The sequence below is a fragment of the Rhinopithecus roxellana genome, chromosome 2, assembly GCF_007565055.1.
Source record: "Rhinopithecus roxellana isolate Shanxi Qingling chromosome 2, ASM756505v1, whole genome shotgun sequence".
Lineage (NCBI taxonomy): Eukaryota > Metazoa > Chordata > Mammalia > Primates > Cercopithecidae > Rhinopithecus > Rhinopithecus roxellana.
Genome location: NC_044550.1, coordinates 86653183 through 86680759, shown reverse-complemented (window position 1 = coordinate 86680759; position 27577 = coordinate 86653183). Strand labels below are relative to the sequence as shown.

The window sequence follows — 27577 nt, the reverse complement described above, 5'->3', positions numbered from 1 at the left end:
AAAGTAGTAGGAAATCACAGAGACATGGGGTCTTGAGCCCAAACATCTGGATTTGAGTTTTGCACATGCCACTACATAGCTTCTTACCTTGACAAGTTATTTTACTTCTCTAAGCTCCAATATCCACATCTGCCAAATATTCATAATAATAGTTCCTATCAGGTTGCTTAGATCCAGTAAGGCAATGTGTATATGAGCACTCGATAAACTATAGAGCCCTACCCAATGCTAGCTATTGTTACTGTGTTTTGGAGGGGAAGGCATTGAAGGTTATAGAGCACAGAAATGACATACAAAAATTTTTAATCATTCACCCTATTTATCTATAAGTGAGCAAAAGAAATAGCTAAAAATAAATATTTATCATCACTGAATTACTTAATGTAACTGTGTTTAAGGACTTGGAGCTCACACTTTAAAAAAGAAGATCATCCTAACTGCCCCTCATGACTACTGCAGAGGCTACGCCTGAAAAGGCAAAATGTGAGTATCTATGCTTACCTAACAACTTGACATACAAGTCATAACACTCCAACTGTTTCAACCAGTCTTTTCTATTAATTAGTGACCCTCAGAGCACTACACTTGTTGGCACATCTTGAAAGGATTTATTCCATTCCCTTTATTTAAAAATAACCAATTTTTGAGAGATCTTTTTAACTTATTGTGCTGTCCCATATGGTATCCACTTGTCACGTGGGTTATTCAGTCTTTGAAATGTGGCTGGTGAAACTAAGGAACTGAATATTTAATTTAAATTTAATGAATTTTAATTTAAAATTAAAAACTGATAATTCAGTTATTGGAAAACCTTTAAGCATGTTTGGAACAAATTTGGGCATGTAAATCTATTTTTTCAAGTGATGATTTTATAAAATGTAAATACAGATTAAGTAGTTCTGATAAAAATTTAGCATGTGAGTTGAGATGTATGTAACTACAAACAAAATACATATAGAGTTTTGAAGATGGAACAAAAAAGAATGTAAAATATCTAATTCATTTTAAATGTTGATTAATGTTGAAATGGTAATATTTAGATGTATTTTATTTAAATAAAATATTCTATGAAAATTATGTTATACAAATTAATTTCACCTTTTTTAGTATGTCTACTAGAAAAATTTAAATTACATATAAATTACATATTCAGTTTACACTGTATAATCTAGCTTTATTGAGGTATAATTCACAAATAAAAATTGAATATATATTAAGGTGTGCAACGTGTGTGTTAACATACATACACATTGTAAAATTATTACCACTATCAAGCTAATTATAATATCTATTACTTCACATAGTTAGCTTTTTTTCTGGTGTGATGAGACTACTTAAGATCTCTCTTAGCAAATTTCAGGTATACCATACATTATTATTAATTACACATTATATTTCTTTTAGAGTTAATCTAGACTTGGCAACAAATACAAGCAATCCTAAGATATAGTGCTGCACATAGAGCTAAGGTTATTACTGTTCTGCTACTTCCTCTTGGCTCCTGTTACCCCTGACAGTATGTGATACAGGCCAGCTGGCATCTGCCCAGGGCTGCCAACAGAGCTCTGTGATGATCACTTTAACTCTCTTTTTATTTGGATAACACAGAACATTTTTAAAGATGGGAAGGTCAGAAAGGGTGGAAGATCCAGGAAGTGGAGGAGGAATATTCTCTAGTCCCACATGACCTTGATGCTATGAGCTTGGCATTTCCCTACATCTCCTTAGCAACCTGACCACAGTCTGAGAAATACTAACATAGAAAGATTTTTGGGCAGTACCCTGTAAAATCTGTCTGAGGTATATATGAAACTTATTAGCATTTCTTGGTGCAAAGAAGGCAAGATACTTTGTTAAAGAAGACCAGAGAATAAGGCAGGGGGAAAGTGAGTCAATAAGAGACAATTTAAGAGAGTGCCTTTAATTTAGAACTGAAGAGTTGAATCTTAATGAAGAATATATTATGGGAAAACATGTTGAATATGTGTTTTAGGAGATGATAACCAGATGCCACTTGAAATTTGGGTTTTATTTGGTTCTTTAACTCTTTTTAGGAAGAAATTAGAAATAATTTGTGTTTTCTTCACTTACATGTAATGAAATTAATATAAATTATTATATTTGAAGTTTTTGTCCAAAGAGCTTCTACTTACTTTCCACCTTCCATAACTCTTTACCCTAGAACTGATGGCCTTAGTTCCAGCTTCTCTCCTCTTCAGCTTCTCCTCTCTACAGCTTCTCCCCACTTCTTGGCACTCGAATCCTTCTCTCCATCTGAACCTGTTTACAAGCAGGTTCTTTCCACAGATGCACTGTTATTCAGACCTTTATTTGTTTTTTGCTTAGCTGGTGTGTGTTTACTTTTCAGCAAAGAAATTCTGCAAAATAAAACTTAGGAAGAGCTCAAATATGTAAATCAGATAAGATCTAAGCTTCTCTGATTGAAAGAAGGAAGCAGCCCCAAGGCACATGAAATTAATGAAGCACATATTTAAAACCACTGCCTTAGCCTGGCTTCCATTCACGTGTTATTTCTCTTGGGACATTTCTGTTTTCAATATTATTTTCAATAATACAGTGTAAAGCTTTATCTTTTTTAAAGGGAAATTCACATTAGTGAGCTAGCAGTAGGGGGTGTTGGTGGTTTATGTTGGCTTCTATCACGGTGCCCATCTTAACTGACTGTCAAGGCATTTATTTACACATTTTTTCTGGCACTAGATTGTTAAGAACTTGGAAGACAGAAATAGCTAGTCTTACTTATTTTAGCACATTTAGCATCAAAACAGCATCTAGCACTTAGTAGGTACTTAATTAATATGTGCTAAACTGAGTCCCGTTGTGTCTGAGGTGAGGCTTTTGTTACACCTGTCAGGCATTTACTCTGATTACACATACAGGGTTGGCCTTAGCCATGTGGTCACACATCTTTGCTTAAGATTATCTTTTAAATAAATTTATGTGAAGCCTCTCTGAAAATGTAGCCTATTAATGGGAAGGATGGAAACCCTGGGAGTATGACCAGTTGTTTTTATTATGGTTATGAAAAACAAATGTTTTTAAGCCCCTGGGGCTTTTTGGATACAGAAAATACTTACTCAATGATTCTAATTAAGAGATGGCTCATTCTCTGTCATAGTTTCCATAACTGGATTTTCTTTTTGTATCTTCACTTCAGAGGTTCACTGGAGCAACTCTGTAGAACCTCTAAAATAGTAGAGAAATCTGGTTTTATGAACCATCATTAAAATTGTGTTAAGCTGATGATATATGAAAAATGAGGTTTTTTTAAAGATAAAAGAAATGTATGAAAATGTTTTAGGCTAGTGAAATATTTGGGATTAGAGCTACTCATATATTTTTTTCCTATGGAAATGTTAGTATTTACACTCATGTCTTAGATGAGTTTAATATGACCATTTCAACCTCTTCATGAACTTTATTGCAAAACATTTATTACTTATAATGACTTACTATTTCTTTTGGGGGGTTTAATAACATGAAGAATCCTATGTATGAAAATATTTGATTAATTGCAAACATGTTGGTTAGTTTTGGATAAAAGGAATTTTAATAAGACAATTTACCCAAACTGCATTAGGAAGTTATCTCTGTGATTTTGAAGAAATGAGGATTGACTTAAAAAAGTAATTATATAAACATTGTTGGAGAAAAGTTTAGCCCAATGATAGTAATACAATAATATCAAAAATAATAAAATTTCTCACATTTATTGAAAGCTTATATGTCAGGTGCTGTGCTGTTTTGTAACAATGTTTAAGTTAATCTTCAAACAAATCTCTGTGACATACGTTATTATTATCCTCAGTTTACAAATAAAAAAACAAGGCGTAAGACAATAAGGTTCATGAGCAAACTGGAATTCAAGCACAAAATTGTGTGACTCAGGAATAAGAGCTCTTAAAAATCATTTTATATACTATCAATATGTATTTGCAAATTAAGTTATAGTTTTCATAATAAAGAAGGAACAGACCTTGGCAACTTCCTCAAAATAATAGATGAAGTGCACTTGAACGTGTAAAAGATGCAAGCTTATATTCTTACCCCATTATGAACAAAGAAAAGAGAAGCCTCAAAGATTATTGACTAGCTGGAGCTTTAATATAAATGTTACTTAATTTCTTGTAATTTTTAGACTCATTTGTGGAATAGATACTTGCGCTTGGAAATTATAAAGATAAATGATGCTAGCATTGTCTTTTCTAAGGCATTGAGGTATGAGTTATCTTGCTGTATCTTGTGAATTTAACTCTTTTGTTCAAGGGCTACTTTTTAGTGATGGTAGAAAATCAGAACAGCTACCTCATTGCCTCAAATGACAACAAGGACTCAGGACTGCCAGGTGGAAGTCAATGTCCACATGCCTTCACTGGAGCCATTTCAGGATCTATGTGAAATTTCTGCTTTCCGACCATGGCTGCCTTTCTCTGCTCCTTTATGAACAAGTCTCAGGCCTTGTTCTGCTCAATAATCTCATGGCCTGAATGTATGGGTATGCTGTGTCAATGCCTTGATATGTCAAGATCTGCTTTCTGGCCCCAGTAAGGCCATTAGGGCTGCCAGAGCGCATATAGTTTCTCCACGGTCCACAGCTGATGGGTAGCACTTGTGGACAAGGGAAATCAGGGACTAATCAACAAAGAGCCCAGCAAGAAAGAAAATGCTACTTTGGGAATTTAACTACTCTGTCAAAAGCTAATTCTAGTTACAAAGGGGGAAATCGGAACAGCTGCATAAGCACATTAAATGACAAAAAGGGGCAGGAGTGCTGGCTTAAAATGCAAGTGTCAGGGAAACGTGTGTATCTCACCAGGGTGACCAGCCAAGTTTCAGAGGAAATTTCCAGTACTTATAGGGAGTACATGGCATTGGGAAAAGCAGTAGATTTGTAGAAAAGAGCAGCAAGGAACTCAGGAGCACAGTGCCTATGCAGAGCCGCAGCACTGCTGTGTGACTTCAGCAGGCTGTCAGGTCTCTGCATCTCAGAACATTGCCTGTAAATGAAGCCTAGCTCATCTCTAAGGTCTTGTCTGAAATATGGAAGACATGATGGTTTCCACAAAGCTGTATTTCCAACAACAAAACAACTCAGTGACTTTATATATTAATAAATTATATTGCTTGTCACGTGCACAACACATGACAATGTTGTAATTATAAGTGATTGTAATTAAAGTAATGGTAAGGGATATTTGATTAGTAAGAAGAAGGGAATTAAAAGAGGAAAGGGCTGTCATGAGAGAAGAGAAAGGCAGACAGGTTGTGAAGTCATACCTAGGAATAACTCCCTGCCTTTCCTCCATGAAGTAAATGCTCTGGCTAGAGCCCCCTCCTCAAAGCAAAATTAGATTTTAGTTGAAATTTGATGAAACAGTTTTAATTCCAGAACTCTTGCCCTTTCCATGTGAGGACAGTGCTTCTTTTGGCTTTGAATTGGGAAATTAATGTGAACCAGGCTTCATTCCTCAGGACCTCATTACCCTAAGGTAGCAGCTACCTGTGGCCTGTGAGTCTACCTGGTGATAAGCAAGGAGATATTTTGTGCAAGAATAAAGAGAGAGTTTGGCCTTCAATAATTTATTGTGAAATTTTCAAGCATACAGCAAACTTGAAAGAATGTTAAATCAATGCCCATATACTTACTACCAAGTTTCTTACCATTAATATTTTACTGTACTTGATTTGTCACATACTCATCCATCAATCAACATGCATATCATTAGTTAGAATTCATAATTTGTTTATAGTTTTTCTTCTTTTGATACAAAATGTACATACAACAAAATGCACAAATCTTAGGTGTACAATGAGTACACTAATGATAATATATGCCTGTGTAATCCAAATTCCTATCAAAATACAGGATATTCCCATCACTCCAGAAATTTCCTTCATGTCACTTCTCAGTTAATCCATCATACCTTCCAACAGAATAATAACTGTTTTGTTTGTTTTTTCTACCATAGATTAGTTTTATCTGTTCTAGAACTTTGTATAAGTGGAACCATATAGTATGTGCTTTTTTGTGTAAGTCTGCTTTAACTTGGCATAATATTTTTGAAATTTATCCATAGTGTTGTACATGTCAGTATCTCTTTTTATTGCTAAGTAGGAGTTTATTGTACATATATAACCATAGTTTATCAACTCTCCTGTTGTTATATATCTGGGCTGTTTTCAATTTAGAATTATTATGAGTAAAGCTACTGTACACATTTTTGTACAAATCTTTTGAAAACATACATTTTCATTCTCTCTGGTAAATACCTAGGAGTGGAATTGCTGGGTTGTAGGATGGAAGTATATTTAGCTTTATAAGAGATTGCCATACCTTTTCCAAACTGATTATGCTATTTTACATTTCCACCAGCAATACTTGAGGGTTCCAGTAGCTCTACAGCCTCATCAACATTTGGCATTATCAGTCTTTTTAATTTTAGCCATTTTGGTGAGTGTGGTGATATCTCATTATAGTTTTGATTTACATGAAGATTGAGTTTTTAATTGCTTAAAATTTGAGTGGGTGAAGAGGAGAAAAACCTTCATAGTAAGAGTACTAACGGAGGTAGAGTTATAAAAACAGAGAGCCCACTGGCCAGACTTTGAATAGGTAATATATTTAAATTTTGCTGAGTTTGAGTTAAGAGGAGGAAGCCAAGAAACGCTTTTAAGTATTTTCAATTTTTAAGTATAATTTTTAAGTATACTTTTAAGTATACTTTTAAGTATATATTATATATTATATATATATATATAATTTTAAGTATACTTTTAAGTATAATTCAATTTTTAGTATTTGTGCTGCTGAAGCAAGCACACAAGCAGCTAATAATAAAGAAAACATATAAAGAGGAAAACTTACACAAGGCTAAATGAGAAGGATATAGTCTACATGCTGTAGAATTGTATACATAGCCCTGCTTAAAAGAAATTAAGAAACTTAAGCTGGGTGCTTTGGGTCATACCTGTAATCCCAGCACTTTGGGAGACCAAGGCAGGTAGATTGCTTGAGCCCTGGAGTTTGAGACCAGCCCGGGCAACATGGTGAAACCCCATTTCTACAATAAGTACAAAAATTAGCTGGATGTGGTGGTGCACGCCTGTAGTTCCAGATACTCAGAAGGCTGAGGTGGGAGGATTGCTCGAGCTTGGAAAGCAGAGGTTGCACTGAGCCATAACTGTGCCACTGTACTCCAGATTGGGCAACAGAGGGAGACTCTTTCTCACACACAAAAAAAGAAAAGTAGAAAGAAATTAAGAAACTTAGAAAAATAGAAATAAGAATTGTTATAGCATCATCCATCCATAGGTATGTGTTTTTTTATTTCAGTGCTACTTCTGTTTAATTTATTGAGGCATTTTATTTTATAGTTATAATTTTATCAACAAGTTGGAAGGTAAATACTCTTGAGGAAATGTACAGCTTCATACATCAGTCATCAAGTATGGAAAACACAGATAGACTTGTTAATAACTTTTGTGCCCAAACCATGTTGTTATATCTTCTATACAGTAACATTTAAAGGACTTTCAGAACTGAAGGATGTTTCTGTTTTGTATATTTTCTTTGTTTCTCTGGACTGAAGTAACTTAGGGTAACCTATCTTATCACCTGACCATTATAAACTTATATTTCTTCTTAAAAGCAAAATATTATGTTAAGAGATCATTATATTCTTTTGCTTCCTTTTATAATGTCAACTTATAAAATTTACTTTCACATTGACTGCTTAAAAAATGTTTCTCTGTTTCTGTATTAGGTCCTACATTAGAGATCACCAAGCAAGACTTTTTTCAAGAAGCAAAAACTCTCATTGCCCAACATTATGAGAAAATAAATGAGGTTAGTCCTTTGCATTTATCTAATGTTACATTTAAAAATTTTTGCATACTACAATGATTATTCCAAAGGATTGCATAAATCCTGATATGTGATCAAATAAATAGAAAAGAGAATAGAATTGAAGAGAAAAATGAAATCCTCACTAGCTATAAAAATTGATTTCAAATGACGTTTTAAAATAAGATTTTTTAGTTATATGAATTTTAATTATACAAATGTGTTTAATTTGTACATTTAATACAATTTTAATTTCTTTTGAAGAATTTAAACATAAATAATTGGATTTATCATCCCAAGTAAATATCCCTTTAAATGCTGTTTAGACAAAGCTAAACTAGAAAACATATTGTGAGATGAGTCTCTTCTATACTCTTAGCATGATTACCTTAGCATGATACATTATATTCCATTTGTCTTTTTACATTAGGATTGTCTATTTGCTGGTCTGATAGATCCTTGAGGGCATAGACTGTTTTTTGAATGTTGTATCTCTAGCAATAATGATTATGCCTGGTTCAATAAATATTTGCTGAATGGCATATATTTGGAACATGAGAAGAAGGAGTGAAATGGAAAGGGATAGCAAAGAGATGGAGGAGTGTCAGCACAGCACAGGGTGACATTTTGGAAGAGAGCATCTATAGGGGAGGCAGCAAATTTGGGGAAGCGGTAACTATTGTGACCGATGGGCCTTTGGGAAGACAGGTTCAGGGAGGGTACCTTTGGATGGTTTACTGTGTGTCAAATGATCCTAGTCCCCTTTTGAATACTTAAAAAAATTTTTAAACAAATTTTTAAGTAAGCTTTTAAATATTTTTCAGTACTTCTTGCAGTTGGGGGGAAGGATTCTAATTTTTACTTATGTTTTTTTTGAATGGTCCTCTATGCCAAGACTGGCCATACATAGTTTTAATCTTGTAATCAACATCGTACACGTTGCTTAACTAATTTTTCCTCTAACCAGTTTAAAAGATTTTCAATTATATTAATTTCACTGGTGGGAACATGGGATGAACGTTTCACAGTCTTCAGAGTTAGACAGATGTGCCTCAGAGACTTGACCTGTTTTAAAATTTTTATCTAATAATAACAGCCCAATGTTCCATCTTTGGTTGCCTGGCAAATGTAATACTAGCACACTAAAACCTTCTTATTGACCTTTTGAGTCAGCTACAATTTGAATTTTTCTAAATCTTTTTTTGGGTGTGTGTGTTGTTGGGGGAATAGGGAAGAACTATAGCTCTGTCTGTGTGTAGAACAGTTATGCTATTTGGATAATTACCTGTCAGAACCTTAGAGCTGTATTATTTCTCTATTGTTCAAGGTGGTCAAAATAAAGAAGCAACTTTGATTAAAAGGATATGAAATGTATGTCCTATTCCCAATATGCTCTTTTTGAGAGCTTACCTCCATGTATGTTCAGTTATTTCTGGTTCAGCAAAGGAAGAGGTTTGGGGGATGTTAGCATTTTATGGACATCTGAAAGTTCTTCAAAGATGGTTGAAAATAATTTAATTCCTATATGTCTATTTGAAAAACTCCTATTTTACAATGGACTTGAAACCTGTAATTAAAAATATCACTTTGGGGAGAAAGTTACTATTTTAAAATTTACATTTCTTTCAAAGTGGAATATGATCCTTATGCTTGTGAAGGACTTTTAGAGAGTGACATAGAATAATGTCTGATTTAGCTGGTTATTGTCATTTGTAATTTACTATATAAGAGCAAATGTCTTATACCGTAGGGTACTTTGTAAAATCTATCTAGTAGAGATGCAATTTTATGAACTTATTAATAAAATTTATTATGTAACTTTATTAAATAATGCATACTAAAATTAAATTTTGCCAAAATCTATTTTTGTTTTATTCATAGAATAAAGTTCAAGGAACTTCTATAAATGTTTTCAGAAAGAAACACCAAGAGCTGAAATCTGGTAAATACCTACCTTTGGAGATTGACAAAAAGGAAACACATGATGTGGTGCAAGAACATCGGGCAGCACTCAGAAGGATTTGCTTTCCCAAGGAGCTTTCCAAAAGTGAACATCTTCAGGAACCCCCACAACGAATCTCCTTCAAGGAACCACACATTTTTAGTAGAAGAGAAAGATGCAGGCCCATAGATCTAATTACAAAAGGTAAGTAGGGGTGAAGAAATTCAGCAAACCCACAGGCAAAACTGTTTGCTTCTTTTTTTTTTTTTTTTTTTTTTTGAGACGGAGTCTCGCTCTGTTGCCCAGGCTGGAGTGCAGTGGCCGGATCTCAGCTCACTGCAAGCTCCGCCTCCCGGGTTTACGCCATTCTCTCGCCTCTGCCTCCCGAGTAGCTGGGACTACAGGCGCCCGCCATCTCGCCCGGCTAATGTTTTTTGTATTTTTTTAGTAGAGACGGGATTTCACCGTGTTAGCCAGGATAGGATGGTTGGGATCTCCTGACCTCGTGATCCGCCCGTCTCGGCCTCCCAAAGTGCTGGGATTACAGGCTTGAGCCACCGCACCCGGCCAACTGTTTGCTTCTTATGTGCCTGTAATGGAATTTTCTTGTTCAAATAATTCCCTGAACTTTAAATCTTAACAATGAAAGGTAGGGAGGCCTGATTATTAGACCTGCCAGTCTCTGGGTACCACCAGAAATTGAGATGAACCCATTCTAAAGGGAAAGAGAAATTTAGGGGAACAAAACTGGTTAACCATGTCTTCCAGAAGTGATCTTCTTCCTAGTGAAAATCCTCAGAGACTGTTTATTTCACAGATGCTAAAGCAGCCATGGATGATAGCCCTGAATTTTGTTTTTGAGCAGGATCGATAGGACAGGCAACTTACTCGTGAGTGTGTTTCCTCAAAACACTAAAAAGATTTTTGGAAACTATAGAGTTTTCCCTTAAAATAAATTGTAAAGGTTTATCCTCTATCAGTAACATGGTAGGTATAAATTAGAAATTGATTTAAGCAAAGTGATATTGTTTTCCTGAAACTAATGGGTTGAATACATGACCACTTAGAATACATTTCTAGTATAGCTTTCACAGCTTCATCTTATTTTTTTCCTCTTAGGTTATTTCTAAAAATGTTTATTTATTCATGCACTCATTTGTATTTTTCCTATTCAACAAAGAGTAACTGCTCTGTGCCAGGAACTAAGTTAGGAGCTGTAGAAACAGAAATAAAAAGGCTCAGAGAGTAATGGTGAGGATAAACACAGGGTAATTTCTTACTATACAGTGTAATAGTTGCTGTAAGAGGGTAAGTGTGAAGCATTATGGAAATACTGAGTAACCAACCAAAGGCCAGAAGAGATCTCTCCTGAAAATTTATCAGACGAGATCTCTAGAACTGGGTTTTCAGGAGAAGTAGGATGGAAACAGGAGAGGCCATTTTGAGCCGCAGGAACAAAATGTGTTAAAGCTCTGAAAGATGTAAGAACACGGTATATTTTGGGAAGGCAGAGATGTGGTAGGAAACAAATTTTGGAAGATGGGTGGCCTAAAGTTTGAAAGGAATATGATAGTAGACCTAGAATTTGAACTTATGTTTAATGGAAAGACATGATGATTTCAAAGCTATAGGTGGGGGAAGGGGTGAGGTATGATCAGATCTTTCTGTTAGAAAAATAAAACTGGCAACAGAGACTGTAGCGAGAGGGATGACAGAGAGCTAAGTGAGGAGGCTGTCCAGGTGAGAGATGACAGGGCCTAAATTAGGGCAGTAGGGAAGCATAAAGTGTGGAGAAGGGCTGTTCCATCAGCATTTCTCAAAGCATGCGCTTCAGAATGTTAGTCCTGAGAGGTTCAGTGATCTGACAAAGGGTTCTTTGGTTAGAAACATTAAAAAAAAATACATGTTATATTCCTCATTGGAGATTCATATTGAAATCATATTGAAAGGTCTGCGAAATACTGCAGAAATCTCTTTACTGTTTTTAACCTTGCTAACCCCAGTTCATTTGGCCAAAGAACCCCAATTTTTTTTCACATTATACCAATTAATGTCCTCAAGACTGGTGTTCTTTTAAATACATTTTGGTAAATACAGAATTCGTGGATTATTTTAGGATGAATTAACTGGTTTTTGAAAAATCAACTGATTGTGTAATGAAAATGAATATGATAAAGATATTGAGGTTTCTAGACTGGGAAACTGGACAAAAATCCTTAGGTTGGGATAGAAATTTAGAGGGTGTCTTAGTCTGTTCTTGCTGCTATAACAAAATGCCTGAATAATTTATAAACATACTAAATTTATTGCTTATAGTTATGGAGGCTGGGAAATCCCAGATCAAGGTACTAACTGTCAGGTGGTTTTGTGAGGGTCCAGTCTCTGCTTCCAAGATGGCACCTTGAATGCTCTGGAGGGGACAAAAGCTGTGTCCTCACATGGTGGAAGGCATGGAAGGGAAAAGGGCCAGCAGCTCTCTGAAGCCTGTCTTTTAATCTCATTTATAAGGATGAAGCCCTCATAACTTAATCACTTCCTCAAAGGTCTATCTCTTAATACTATCACATTAGATCTTAGGTTCCAACATGAATATTGGAGACATACAAACATTTGAACCATAATAAGGGGAGAAGCAGATTTTGGGCAGTGGGGAAAGGGGTGGGGGAAAATAATGAATTCATGTTTAGACCTTTTAAGTAGGCACACATGTGGAGATAGCCATCAGGAAGTTGGAAAAGGAGACCTAGCTCTAGAGAGGCAGGTGAAGACTGAAGATAGATGTGAGGGTTCCCTACCATACTGAAATTGTGGGGCTCATGCATTTATTCACCTAACACTTGTTTAATTTAATATGTGAGGTATGAGAGACAAAAGATATGCTGCTTCCCCTCAAGAAATTCAAACTTGATGTAGTTTTGCAGTGGCATTGGAGGAGGATAATAAACAATTATAGTATGACTCATACTGTAATAGAAACTCTACTGCTTTAAAGAGAATAGGAGGATATCTAATTCTGATTTAGGGGTCAGGAATAGATTCTCAGGAAATTTAAAGTGTTTGGTAAATTTTGAAGGATAAATAAGTGTTAACTCAAAAAAGAAAGAAAATTCTGTCTAGCTAGAGGGCCTAGCATCTACCTGATAGTGGATATCTGAGAAAGTGTTTATGATGTTTTTGACAATTAAAATGATTTTACATGATTGGATCATGAGGATTGGGGAGTGATTAGAGATAACAGACTAGATACTGAACAACATTGAATTTTAACCTCAAAGCTTTGAGAACAATTTAAATATTTTAAAGAGAAGTTGCAGTGATAATATTTGCATTTTAGCATGTTTTACTGGCTGTGGAGATGGGGTGTGATGGATTTTAGAGGCATAGAGACCAATAAGGAGACAGTAATTCACACAAGGAAAGACAACTTAAATGAAGGTAGTAGCACTGGGGATAGTGTTGAGGGGAGAGATTTTACAGATATTAGAAAGATAGAGTTATTTAGACTCCGTCAAAAATAAAGTAAAACATAAGGCACAGGGAAGAGCTGTGGTACTGGGTTAGTGGTTTACACTAAGTGGCAGCATGAAGCCAGGTATAGCAAGTTAGAAGGTTGGAGATGCATCTTACATTAGTAATGGTAAAAACTACCACCAAAAATAAGTTGGAATCTAGACCATGTACCTACTGAGCTTTGTAGCTTTAGGTAAAGAAGTTGGGAAATGCATTATTAAAATATATTGCTGGTTTCTGGCTGGCTTTGGGAAGTTATTATAAACATGAGATAAACTGAGAAAAGTCCTGGCTAGTTTCCAATCGGAAATGAAAGGGCATAGAGAGATACTAGGTACTTGGGGTCTTGGTTTTGAGCAAATATCTACTAATACTTGACATTGCAGCAAAAAGCATATTAAAAGTACATCTTTTACCACCCAGCCCATTATCTCAGATACCCTCAGGGCAGTCATTATCAAGAGACTAATCCAAGGGGTAAGGGAAACAAAGATACAAAGGATATTTTAGAACTATATATTAAAAAAATGACTTTGCATCCTGGCCAGCATGGTGAAACCCCGTCTCTACTAAAAATATAAAAATTAGCTGGGCATGGTGGCAAGCTCCTGTAATCCCAGCTACTTGAGAGGTTGAGGCAGGAGAATCGCTTGAACCTGGGAAGCGGAGGTTTCAGTGAGCTGAGGTTGTGCCACTGCACTCCAGCCTGGCAACAGAGTGAGACTCCATCTCAAAAAATGTAAAAAGACTTTGAATGTGGTTATTGTCAGACAGAATTAACTGGAAGCAAATAGATTAAAAAGCCTAACAGATTTTTTTAGAGAATTTCATTCCCAAAGAAATCATGAACCTTGATGTAATTGAATGTTCAAAAAGTAAGATAACTTAGATTTATCAGGAAGTAGGTGACATAAGCCATACAACCTCCAAGGAGAGTAATAGCAAGATGTGGCCAAGGAGCAAGTAAAAGGCTTCTCAGAGAGTAGATCCAGAGGCCACTAAAAAAATGAAGAGAGTACTTCCCAGGACAAAATCATTGTCTATTCAAGGAACTTCCCCACCTTCAGGTTAGGGGGCCTTCTCGGTGACTTTCCAATAGAATTCTACAACATCTTTGGACTGGTGACTATTGTGTTCACTTTCTTTCCTTTCACTGATGGAGTTTTTACTGAGGTTATACTATACCTGCTCTATTACTGTATGTTATATGCTTTGGGGAAGGTGGAGATACCTTCTGTACTTGGGTCTCATATTACTGAACCATAAGGAGCCACGTCTGAACTTGTTGGATAAAACTACACAGCAGCTGGAGATCCTGTTCTCTGAGCTGGATGCAGTGCCTGGGGGGAACTTTGGGTTGTCATCTTTGGGGAGAGGAAAGGTGTGTTCTGTAAAGGAACAAGAAGGAATGAATATTTAGTGTCCTAAAGAACAGACTGTAGCAGAGACTGGATAGATGCTCATCAAACTTATATCCTTTTCTTCCTTGGTACTTGGAAAATAGATGGGGCTATGTGACAGATTTGTCTCAGTGGATTATAGCTGGAAGTGATGCACATAAAATACACATAAGTGATGCCAATAAAAGTGTCATGTGTTCTCTTCCCAATGTGGCTTCCCACATTTTCAAGTAGGAGGACTACTTTTCAATATTCTTAAAATAATGAAACAGTAGTAATAGTACTTTTAATATGTATTGATTAACACATATTCAGTAAATATACAAAGCTCAGTGTGGATAATACAAAGGAGAAAAAATGGACATAAATTGTGTCCTCATGGAACCTGTGGTCTAGCTAGGGAAACAGATATCAATTAACAATCACATATATACGGATTGAGAGTACATCACAAATCAATTGGATGTGGACTGGGTGTCAGACTTCCTGGGGAAGACTTCCCAGGGGAAATTACATTTGAGCTAAGATATAAAAGATGCATAGGAATTACTCAAACATTGGGAAGTTTGAGGCAATTGTAAAACCATTTGCAATGACCCAAGGTGTGGGGCACATGGAAGAACTTTCAAATAAGTGAAAAAAAAGTTAATGTGGTTGCAGTTCTGAGAATGAGCTGGAGAGGAGTGAACAGAGACTGTTTAAGAACAGAACCTTTTAGTCAGTGCTGGGCTAGCACATGTTTAACAACTGGCTTTGGTGAGGGGAGGGAGGAAGGCCTGCTTTGTAGCTTTTACTGATTTCCATGGTGTAAATACTCTTAACATAGCCAATTTCAAACTGCCAATGTGGTACCACTGATTACAGGAGTTGGGAAGAGATGTACACAGTCAGCTCTCCTGAGCAGATCTGAGCTTGCTGGAGCACACCACTGCATGCAGGCTGTGTCAAACACTTCTTACTCATCACCGGAAATCCTCTTGGGTTCATCTCTTATTTCAGGCACTGCAGCCACTGCTCAGGTGACTGGTCCTTGTTCCATACTTCCTGGACTCCTTCCTGGCTTGAGACACTTAAAGGACCAGCTTCAGCTGACACATAAACAACCAGGAATGGGGGATGAGAGCCAATGGATAATGGATAAATGTTTCCTCCTGTCTGTCCCTGGGCAGAAGGGTCTCAATAACATTCTATAAAGCTTCTCAGAAGGTTCTGGACAGTTAAGCAACCAGTATCTTATAATGATGGTCAACTCAGAAAAAATTTTCACATTAGTTTTCCCTTCTTGCTTGTTTTCTTTTCTCCTCCTTCATTTCTAATATCACTTTAAAAATACTGTCATAAAACATTTTGATGGCAGAATTGTCAGTGTTTGCTGAAAGATTAGGTGTGGAGTGTAAGGGAAAGATTGCATGAAGGATGGCTCTTAGGCTTTAGTCCTGATGAACTGAAAGATGAGAATTGCTCTTTTTGAGATGTAGAATAGAGAGAGATGCATTTTAAATGGGCAGAAACGAAGAATTGGGATATGGATATATTAAGTTTGAGGAGGCTATTAGATATACAAATCAAAATGTCAAATAGGTAGTCCATTATAAGTAAGTGTGGACTCATGGGAAAGGTTGGAGTCATTAATTTATAGATAATATTGGCCAGTAGACATGCCACATGAGCCACATGTAATAAAAATTTTCTAGTGACCATGTTAAACAGTAAAAAGAAACAGGTAAAATTAATTTCAGTAATATATTTGGGGCCAGTTGTGGTGGCTTACACCTGTAATCCCAGCATTTTGGGAGGCTGAGGCAGACAGATCACTTGAGGGCAGGAGATCAGCCTGGCTAACGTGGTGAAATGCCATCTCTACTGAAAAATACAAAAATTAGCCAGGCGTGATGGCAGGCACCTGTAATCACAGCTACTCGGGAGGTGGAGGCTGCAGTGAGCTGAGATTGCGCCATTGCACTCTAGCTGGGAGATAGAGGAAAAAAAAAGAAACATATATATGTAAAAATTATTGAGATATTTTATATTTTTTATATTATATCTTCAAAATCCAGTGTATATTTTACTTGCAATGATTCTTAAATTGGACTAGCCACATTTCAAGTGCTCATAGCTACATATGGTAATTGGCTACCATATTGGACAACACAGGTGTAGATATTATTTACAGTCATAGACTTAGATATAAGATCATTGAGGAAGTAAATGTAGGTAGAAAAAAAAATTCAAGAACTGAGCCCTTTGAATTTCTAACACTTAGAGGGCAAGAAAAGGAGTATCCAGCAAAGGAAGTAGAAAATGAATAGGAGCCAAATCAGGGGAGTGGGAAATTTATTAGTCATATTTCAATCAAGGAGTAATGCATTAGAAGGAGCAAGGACAGCTTATCTGTTGTCCCAAGAGAAAGGCAGGGGCATGAGCACAGATGCAGATGAACCGATAGAGCAGGTGGTGAGATTACTTCAATTTCTTTTTCAATGAAGTTAGAAGTGAGTTCTTCACTTGAGAGGGGGATGGGACTGAAAGTATCGGGGTTTTGAGGAGCAAGGAGAAGGGTGAAAAATCATGCTTTGGAAAAATGTGAAAGTGAAAATATAGTTTGCTATGAAAAAGTGAAATTCCTCTTTCTTTCTTTCTTTCTTTCTTTCTTTCTTTCTTTCTTTCTTTCTTTCTTTCTTTCTTTCTTTCTTTCTTTCTTTCTTTCTTTCTTTCTTTCTTTCTTTCGAAGAGAAATGGTTAGGCAGTGTCACTGAGCATCAGGGAAGAAACTATCTTTGCTTGAAGCCATAGGGTATGTGAGGGTGGAAGAAAGGAATAGCTATTCCTTGAGAGAGCTGCTGAAAAAGCTGTCTCCTTACGAAAATAGGATTATTAGAACAAGACTATAGGGGGAACATGTATAGAAGATAGCAAGACTATTAATTTAGCTGATAGAAGGTCTTGGGTTTCTTAGGGCAAATGAAGAGTTTGGGAGCTGGTTCAAGGAAGGATGGAAAGATAGCAGGTCTATGGAGATTGAGGTCAGCAGTAAGAAGAGTGAGAAGACTAGTTCCGAGGGTCACTTAGAGTATGTGAGTAATCCTTTCTAATGATAGTCTCTTTTGGGGGATTTTTCTCTTTAGCACTTTGTAATCATGAGGCCAAATGTGTTGGGGGTGGACAATGTAAGAAGGAAGTGAAGATTTTATCAGGAGCACAAGGAGGACAGAAATCTTCCTGAAAATCCCATTATAGACTCTGCTGAGGTCAGAGACATGCTGCTAGGAACATTTGCATGTGCCTCACCAGACAGCTCTGAAATGCTGATCTTTGAGTTTATATTTGAATTAAAATTGCAATTCATTTTTCAAAGTTCTTATCTCAAAAGGCATGTATTAGCTCTGTACTTTGGATCTGTTTTTAAAGCACATTCCCAGTATTCACTTCAGGGTGAATGGAGGCATGATCTAAGATATCAGTGGCATTAATTCTAGAACTTGATTAAAGTCTGTGAGATTAGAAAGAAAAGTGTGTACTGTGTGTGTAGAGTATGTAGTTTCTGCTCAGACAGCCCAGACAAATTCAGTTACATTATCTTCCATAAACTGAATATCTTATGTGAGAATAGGCCAAACATTCCTTGAATTTGATCCAAGGATATCAACTTAAAAAATACCCTGTAACAATTATAGTATCAAATATCCTTAGTAAATATCTTCTTTGTGCTTACCTGTAAATACATGCCCATAGTTTTGATACAGCAAAGTCAGGAAAAATATGAAATTATTTTTCTGTGTATAGACATTCCACAGTACTTCTTAACCAGTTTGTGTTGTCATTCTGCCAATAATTTATGAATCTTAATTATTAAAAATAATTAAAATTTAAATTATTAGATTACTAAAATGATTGACTGTTAGAAATTAGAAATCTCATGTAAAAATCAGTGTTTTGGGGACATATATTCAATATTAATTTTAGTTAACATATAATACAGTATTGTCTTATTCGTATAGTACCATATAATATATAATTTGCATTCTCTTAGGAATTAAAAATATTTAGATCTATTTTGAGTTATTTAAATTTGAAAACAGGCTGTAATTATGCTCAACAAAATTTCATTACATCCATGTCATGCACATATATTTAGGGTTGATACTGGAGTTTTTCCTTACCCAGTCTGGAAGAAGGTAGAAATATGTATGAGTGTGTGAGTTGTGAGAGTGTGTTTGAGTGTGTATGTGTGTGTTTGTGACTTTGTGTATGTGTTTATGGGTGTGGGAGAGTCTGTACATATGTGTATGAGTGTATGTGTATTTGTGTCAGAGAGAGAGAGAGAGAGAGTGTTTGTGTTCCTTGGTCTCCAAATCACAAATCGTTTACTTTATATATAAAATGAGAGCATAATAAATGTTAATAATGCTTTCAAATGACTACATAGCTAGAAGGCACTGGAGAAATCTATCAGAAAGAAATGACTTTGTGCTGTGATTATTCCTTTGCCTACAGTGTTGACAACTTACCAAATAGTTTTTTGATCAACAATGTTTATAAAACCTAATTTATATTTTAACAATTTCAGGTATATGGTCATTCCTTGGTATCTGTGGGGAATTGGTTCTAGGAACTCTGCAGATTCCAAAATTGTCAGATGCTCAAGACCCTTATTTAAAATGCTGTAGTACAGAAATACAGGCATTTGAGACTACTATGAACACCTGTATGCACATGAACTAGAAAATCCATAGGAAATAGATAAATTCTTGGAAACATACAATTCCCCTAGCTTGAATCAGGAAGAAATAGAAATCCTGAACAGACCAGTGACAAGCAATGAAATTTAATCAGTAATTTAAAAAAATATCCCAGGAAGAAAAAAAAAAAAAAAAAAGCCCAGGCCCAGATTCATAGACAAATTCTACCAGACATGCCAAAGCAGAATTGGTATCAATCTTAACTGAAACTATTCCAAAAGATCAAAAAGGAGGAAATCCTCCCTAACTCATTCTATGAAGCCAGTATTACCCTGGTACCAAAGCCAGGAAAGGATATAACAACAACAACAAAACTACAGACCGATATGTCTGATGAACATGAATGCAAAAATCCTCAACGAAACACTAGCAAACTGAATCCAACAGCACATCAGAAAGATAATTCACCATGATCAAGAGGGTTTCATCCCAGGGTGCAGGGATGGTTCAACATGTACAAGTCAATAAATGTGATTCACCACATAAACAGAATTAAAAACAAAAACCATATGATTATCTCAATAGATGCTGAAAAAGCATTTGAAAAAATGCAGCATCTCTTTACAATAAAAACCCTCAACAAACTAAGAATATAAAGAATATACCTCAAAATAATAAAAGCCATATATGATAAACCCACAGCCAATAACATGCTGAACAAGGAAAGGTTGAAAACATTTCTCCTAAGTACTAGAACAAGAGAAGAGTACCCACTTACACTGCTTCTATTCAACATAATGCTGGAGGTCCTGGGAGAGCAATCAGGCAAGAGAAAGAAATAAGAGGTATCCAAATTAGAAAAGAGGGAGTAAAACTATCTCTGTTTGCTGATGATACAATCTTATATGTAGAAAACCCCAAAGACTCCTCCAAAAGATTCCTAGATTTGAGCAATGAATTCTGTAAAGTCTCAGTTTACTAAAACAATATACACAAATCAGTAGCACTGCTATACACCAACAATGACCAACCTGAGAATCAAATCAAGAACTCAATTCCTTTTACAGTAGCTACAAAAAAGGTACCTAGCAATATACTTAACCAAGGAGGTGAAAGATCTCTACAAGAAATATAAAACACTGATGAAATATATAATAAATGACAGAAATAAATAGAAAAACATCTCATGCTCATGAATTGAAAGAAACAATGTCATGAAAATGACCATACTGCTCAAAACAATCCACAGATTAATGCAATTCTGATAAAATTATCAATGTCTTTTTTTCCACAGAATTAGAAAAAACAGTCCTAAAATTCGTCTGGAACCAAATAAGAGCTTGAATAGCCAAAGCGATCCTAAGCAAAAAGAAAAATTCTGGAGATATCGTATTACCCGACTTCAAATAATACCACAAAGCTATAGTAAAAAAGCAGCGTGGTACTGATGTAAAAGTAGACACACAGGTCAATAGAACAGAATAGAGAACCCAGAAATAAAGCCAAATACTTATAACCAACTGATATTTGACAAAGCAGATGAAAACATAAACTGGAGAAAGGACACCCTATTCAATAAATCGTGCTAGGAAAATTGGATACCCACATGTAGAAGAATGAAACTGGATCCCTATCTCTTGTCATATACAAAAATTAACTCAAGATAGATTAAAGACTTAAATATGAGACCTAAACCATGAAATTCTAGAAGAAAACCTAGGAAAAATTTTTCTGGACATTGGCCTAGGCAAGTAATTTATGAGTAAGTTCTCAAAAGGAAGTGCAATAAAAACAAAAATAAATTAATGGGACCCAATTAAACTAAAAATTTGCTGCCCTGCAAAAGAAATATTCAACAGAGTAAACAGACAATCTACAGAATGGAAGAAAATGTTTGTAAACCATGCATCTGACAAAGGGCTAATATACAGAATCTATAAGAAACTCAAACAAATCAGCAAGGAAAAGATCAAATAATCCCATTTAAAAGTTGATAAACAGCATGAACAAACATTTCGCAAAAGAAGATATGCAAATGGCCAAAAAACATATGAAGAATTCACCATATCACTAATCATCAGGGAAATGCAAATTAAAACCACAATGAGATACCACATTACTGTAACCAGAATGACCATTATTAAAAAGTCGAAAACAACAGATGTTAGCACAGATGTGGTGAAAAGGGAATGCTTATACGCTGCTGGTGGGAATGTAAATTGGTACAACCTTTATGGAAAATAGTAGAGTGATTTCTCAAAGAGCTAAAAGGAGATCTACCATTCAACCCAGCAATCTCACTACTGCGTATCTACTCAAAGGAAAAGAAGTCATTTTATAAAGAAGACACCTGCATGCAGATGTTTATCACAGCACAATTCACACTTGCGAAGATATGGAATCAACTTAAGCGCCCATCGACTGATGAGTGGATAAAGAAAATGTGGTATATTTATACTGTGAAATATTACTCAACCATATAAAAGAACAGAATAATGTCTTTTGCAGCAACTTGGGTGGAATAGAAGGACACTATCTTTAGTGAAGTAACTCAGGAATAGAAAATAAAATACTGCATATTCTCACTTATAAGTGTGAGCTAAACTAAGGCTACACAAAGGCATATAGAGTGGAATAATGGACACTGGAGACTCAGAAGGAAGGAGGGTGGGAGAGGTCTAAAGAATGAAAAACTACCTATTGAGTACAATGTACACTGTTTGGGTGATGGGTACACTGAAATTCTAGACTTCACCACTGTACAGTTCAATTAGGCAACCAAAAACCACTTGTATCCCTAAGCTATTGAAATAAAGAAAAAAGAAGAAAAAAATGAAGGTGGTGTATTTGCATATAACTTAAGCATATCCTCTTGCATACTTTAAGTCATATTGAGATTACGTATGATACCTAATACAGTGTAAATCTCATGTAAATAGTTGTTTTTTAAATTGTATTATTTTTATTGTTGTATTTTTAAAAAATATTTTCAACCTGTCATGAGTTGAATCAGTAGATGCTGAATCTACAGAAACAGATGACTGATTGTACATACAAACATGCAACAAACATGCTAAAACTTTTTTACTCATTCCTGCAAAATTACTTGGAAGAATTTAAGACTAGGATCCATAACAATTTATTTAAAAAGTGGAAACTAGAGATTGTTTTCAATGAAGTGGAAAATTATATGCTGAGTTTGGTGTCACAGAATAATTTGATTTGAAACCTTGGAACTTGAAACATACTAATATTTCTCCATGCATAAAAACAGATCCTTATTGTGAAATTTCTAAATGAGGGAATAAGTTTGAGATAATCTCTTGAGAGATTATCACGCAGATAATTTTGCAAATGCTTCTGCCTTTCTTGGTTTCTTCCTGGTTTAGATTATTGTATTTCTTCCCATTTCTTATCAGGAATTTTCTTTTGCTTGCCCTTTGGAATGCTCTTACAGAAAGAACCTAAACAGAATTCTTAAATTAGCACATGAATAGAATTATAATTCATATCTGAGTGACAAATGTCTTGAACATGCTCCTTTCTTCTTTACACTTTTTCTCTTCTTATACTGACCTGGTAAGCTCTGACATAGAAAGATGCAAGATGAGGACTCAGAGTAAGACAGGAGACTCATTGCTTCTGAGCAACATGGTTTCCTACATTGAAGTAGCCAAAGTTCACTAACTTTTAATGAAGTTAATAGCATCTTAAATATGAATTAATATAATTGAATAAAACTATGAATACATATAATTAATAGTATGTTGTAAATAGAAAAGGTATTAAAACATTGTAAGGAATTAGAGGCAATTGAAACACATTCTTTTTTATCATTTAGCTTCTACTAACTCTGATATTATTGGCCCAGAGGGGAAATTTGGAAATAAAAAAATCTTAGAATAGAGTAGTGACTTGCAGAGGTTTTCTGATTAAGCACATGTTTTGGAATATTAGAACATGTTTGTTCCATGTTTTGTACTTGACAAAGAACACAAGCAGAGAATTAGAAGGTTAGTCAAATGTTTTACAGTGGGCCAGGGCCATTCTGTCAGCTTCATGTGGGTATAAATAATACCACCTCTTCTGAGGAAGTGAAATGAGAGCAGTAGCTTTCTAGAAATGGTTTTCTATTTGTAGTGCAGACCCTCCTCAGTGAACATGTGTTGGTTTTGGCTTCTCGGTATTCTTTAACCTTAGATCTGGAAACAAGATTTCAATTTGATTTGGAAAAATACTCCTCTACTTGGAGTTCATGCAGTTTGGGTACGACTGTTATGTCACCTGTCAGCTTCAGGCTAGTGATTCAGGCATAGCCAATGGTATTAGATTATTCTCCTGGCCACAGTGATGGGTTGAGTGATGGGGCTCAATCCAACAAGGATGATGTGAGCTTGAAGGTCACAGAGGACACAATGTGAAATTCTGGAATAAAGTCAACATGGAAGAAAGAGCTGAATGGTGGAGGGAGATCAAGTCCTGATGACATTGTTTACATCTCTGAACCAAGCATTGCTGAAGATAAACTTTAGCTGGACTTTCTAGTTTATGTGAATCAGTGAATTCCTCCCTTTTGAGAAGGCAGATGGTTTAGTGTCTCAGAGCAAGAGATTTCAACTCCCCAGGCTCAAATCCCAGCTTTATTACTTGGTAGTTTCTTAGTTTTGTGTTGGTAGTCACTGGAGATCTAATGGAAACATTCGGGGGGAGGGGCGGGGGGGGGCAGGGGCGGGAGGGGGAGGGAGGAGGGCAGGGAGGGGGAGGGGGAGGAGGGGGCGGGCGGGAGAGGGAGGAGGGAGAGGGAAGGGAAGGAGGGAAGGAGGGAAGGAGGAGGAGGGAAGGAAGGAAGGAGGAAGGAAGGAAGGAAGGAGGAAGGAAAGAGGGAGGAAGGAAGAAGGGAGAAGGGAAGAAGGGAGGGGAAGGAAGGAAGAAAGAAAGAAAGAAAGAAAAAAGAAAGAAAGAAAGAAAGAAAGAGAGAGAGAGAGAGAGAGAGAGAGAGAGAGGAGGGAGGGAGGAGGGAGGGAGGGAGGGGGGAGGGAGGGAGAGGGAGGGAGGAGAGGGAAGGAGGGAAGGAGGGGAAGGAGGAGGGAGGAAGGAAGGAGGAAGGAAGAAAGGAAGGAAGGAAGGCGGAAGGAAGGAAGGAAGGAAGGAAGGAAGGAAGGAAGGAGGAAGCTAGCTCCCCTTTGACGACTTTCATCTTTCACTTTCTTGTCCTTACCTTCCTCCCTCCCTCCTCTCCTCCCTCTCTCTCTCTCTCTATCTCTCTCTTTCTTTCTTTCTTTCTTTCTTTCCTTCTTTCTTTCTTTTTCTTTCTTTCTTTCTTTTTCTCTCTCTCTCTCTTGAGTTTTGCTCTTGTTGCCCAGGCTGGAGTGCAATGGTGCAGTCTCCGGTCACTGTAACCTCCACCTCCAGGGTTCAAGTAATTCTCCTGCCTCATTGAGTAGCTGGGATTACAGGCATGTGCCACCACACCCGGCTAATTTTGTACTTTTAGTAGAGATGGGGTTTCACCATGTTGGCCAGGCTGGTCTCGAACTCCTGACCTCAGGTGATCTGCCCACCTCGGCCTCCCAAATTGCTGGGATTACAGGCATGAGCCACCAGCCTGGCCTGGAAACACCTTTCTTATCCAATCATTCTTGGAAAATTTTCACTTCAGGTGTAAATAGTAGGCTGAATAATGGCCACCCAAAGATATCAGATGATAATTCCTAGAACTTGTAAATGTTTTATTTGGGAAAAAGGTCTTTGCTAATGTGATTAAGATAAGAATCTTTGGGTGGGGAGAATATCTTGGATTATCTAGATTTGCTATAAATACTGTCACAAGTGTCCTTATAAAAGAGAGGCAAAGAGAGATTACAGACAAAAGAGGAAAACACAAAGAGGCCATGGAGGCAGGATTCATGTGATGTAGCCACACCAATCTGGCAGCCACCAGAAACTGGAAGAGGCAAGAGATGGATTTGTCCCTAGAGACCCTGAAGGAGAGCAACCCTGCCAGGATCTTGATTCCGGACTGCTGGCCTCCAGAACTGTGAGGAAATCGGTTTCTGTTGTTTTAAGTCACAAGCTTCTGGTAATTTGTTTTAATGGGCATATAAAACTAATACAGTATACTTCTGAAAGTACATTTCAATTCTAGACATCATTTTTCTGAAATAATTTCCTTGTCAAAAGGAGTATAGAAGTGTGATCAATGGGCTAATTGTTTCAACTTTCATCTCTTCATTCATATATTTATTCAGCAGCTATATTAAACTCCTACTTGAACCAGATACTGTGTACCATGGTCTGTGCCCTCATGGAACTTTCAGTTTAGCAGACATTACTTTTCCTCTCTCTTGCTTAAATAAATACATATTTCAGTGTTTCTGAGGGGAGGGTAGGAATCAGAGTTATGGTAACACCACCGTTTTCCTTCTGAGTTTGGAACCACTTGAATTGAGAAGTAAGACACAGGAACAGAGCAAATGAAGATCAAATGTTTATTTTATATTGGAGGAAGTTGATGAGAGAATATGGCTTTAAATAAGTGGTTCCATGGTTTGTTGATCCTCTCCCAGAATTAAACTTACCCTTCTAGTTGTAGGCAGGAAGGCCTTTTACTGTCACCAAAGCCATGAACCTCTCTGTCTAGCCAGTCTCCTTTGTCTGAACTAAGAGAAAGGGTATAAATATACTCCCCATGGATACAAATTCCTATCATCAGAGGCCACCATGTTACTAACTACTTGTAGGCACTGGGGATTTGCCAATAGTATGAAGTATACATACCTTTTTGAGGGTTTAGGAAAGGGACAACCATAAACTGGTTATTAAAGTAATTAAATCTTTTATTGAATGGCACATGCATTTCTTCCTAGCAGTATGAGGCCCTTTAGGACATTAAACGTATATGCCATGAAATACTTTCTGTGCCTCAGTAATTTATATGTAGCCAAGAGACCCATAATTATTTTTGCCATACTCTGTGTAAGTTGGTCAGCGTCACCCATTAACATTTGTATTACTTTAACCTTTTTCAGGCTCAATTCTTATTATTAAATGCTAATTAGTAAATCAAGCATAGTTAACTTTAAACATTTGAGACTGAACTTATTAATATTTTAGTTTTCTTTCTGGGATAATAATGTGCTGAAATTGATGCTGAAGTTATATAAAAGAAAGAAGTTAAAATAATGGAATTATCTTTTACTGATTTTGAAATGGGTTTCTCAGTAATAAAGGGAAAAACAAAGTGTGTTTCTTCTATTCTCTGCTAACCATAACACAGAATAATTCTGTGTCCTCTGGTCACCAAAATGTATGGGAATTTCTCCCCACACACCCAGTAGTTCTCCAGTGGACACCAGCTGCGTGTCCTCCAATTCAATTCAAATCTGACACGATCTACCTGGAGGTAGCATCAGATCCCATAGGTTGAGGGCTTAGTCCTCAAACTGCCCCTCACTTCAGATGCTATTCTCAAGTATGAGCATCTAGAATTTCTCACCTAACTGGCTATGAATTGGGGTTTCCACAACTCCCAACTCAGTTTGATGAATTTTCTCAGTTCACAGAATGCAGGGAAACACCTTACCTAAGTTTACCAATTTGTTGATAAAGGATATAATAAAGGATATAGATGAACAGCCAGATGAAGAGATACATAGAGTGAGGTCTGGATGGGTTCTGAACTCAGGAGCTGTTGCTGTAAAGTTGGCACGTGCCATCCTCCTGGCACATAGTATGCTCGCCAACCTGGAAGTTGTCCAAACTCCCATAATTCAGGGATTTTTATGGAGGCTTCATCACGTAGGCCTGATGGATTATTAACTCAATTTCCAGCCCTTCTCTCCTTTCCAAAGAACCTAAAGGATTTTCTAATGAATTGGTTATTTGGATTTGAGAGGAAGATGACTCCAAGCTTTTGCCTTTATGTACTGTGGATGGGGTTGTCATTTACCAAACTGGGGAAGTCTTTGAGAAGAACAGGTTTGATGGGTGTGATCAGTAGTTCAGCTTTAGACATGCAATAGTGATGGCAGCAGTACCCCATCTGGAGCGGCTGCTGCAAAGATGCCGGCTGCAGGCGGGGAGGCTTGGCTGGGGCAGCATGCTTCATGGAGCCGCGGGGAACTGAAAACAGGTGGGAGCCTCGCCCCCTTCCGAGTTGGAGGGTCTTGCCTTCTTTGGCGCA

General features: G+C 36.6%; 1 protein-coding gene across 1 annotated transcript in view; it reads left to right on the top strand.

The window, feature by feature from the left end:
* The first annotated feature begins 446 nt into the window (after positions 1-446).
* Positions 447-27577, top strand: part of IQCM (IQ motif containing M) — a 412916-nt gene continuing 385785 nt past the window's right edge. Inside the window, 3 exon segments of the mRNA XM_030921391.1 lie at positions 447-483; positions 7785-7867; positions 9746-10010. Of these exon segments, the coding sequence (XP_030777251.1) occupies positions 447-483; positions 7785-7867; positions 9746-10010 (385 nt within the window).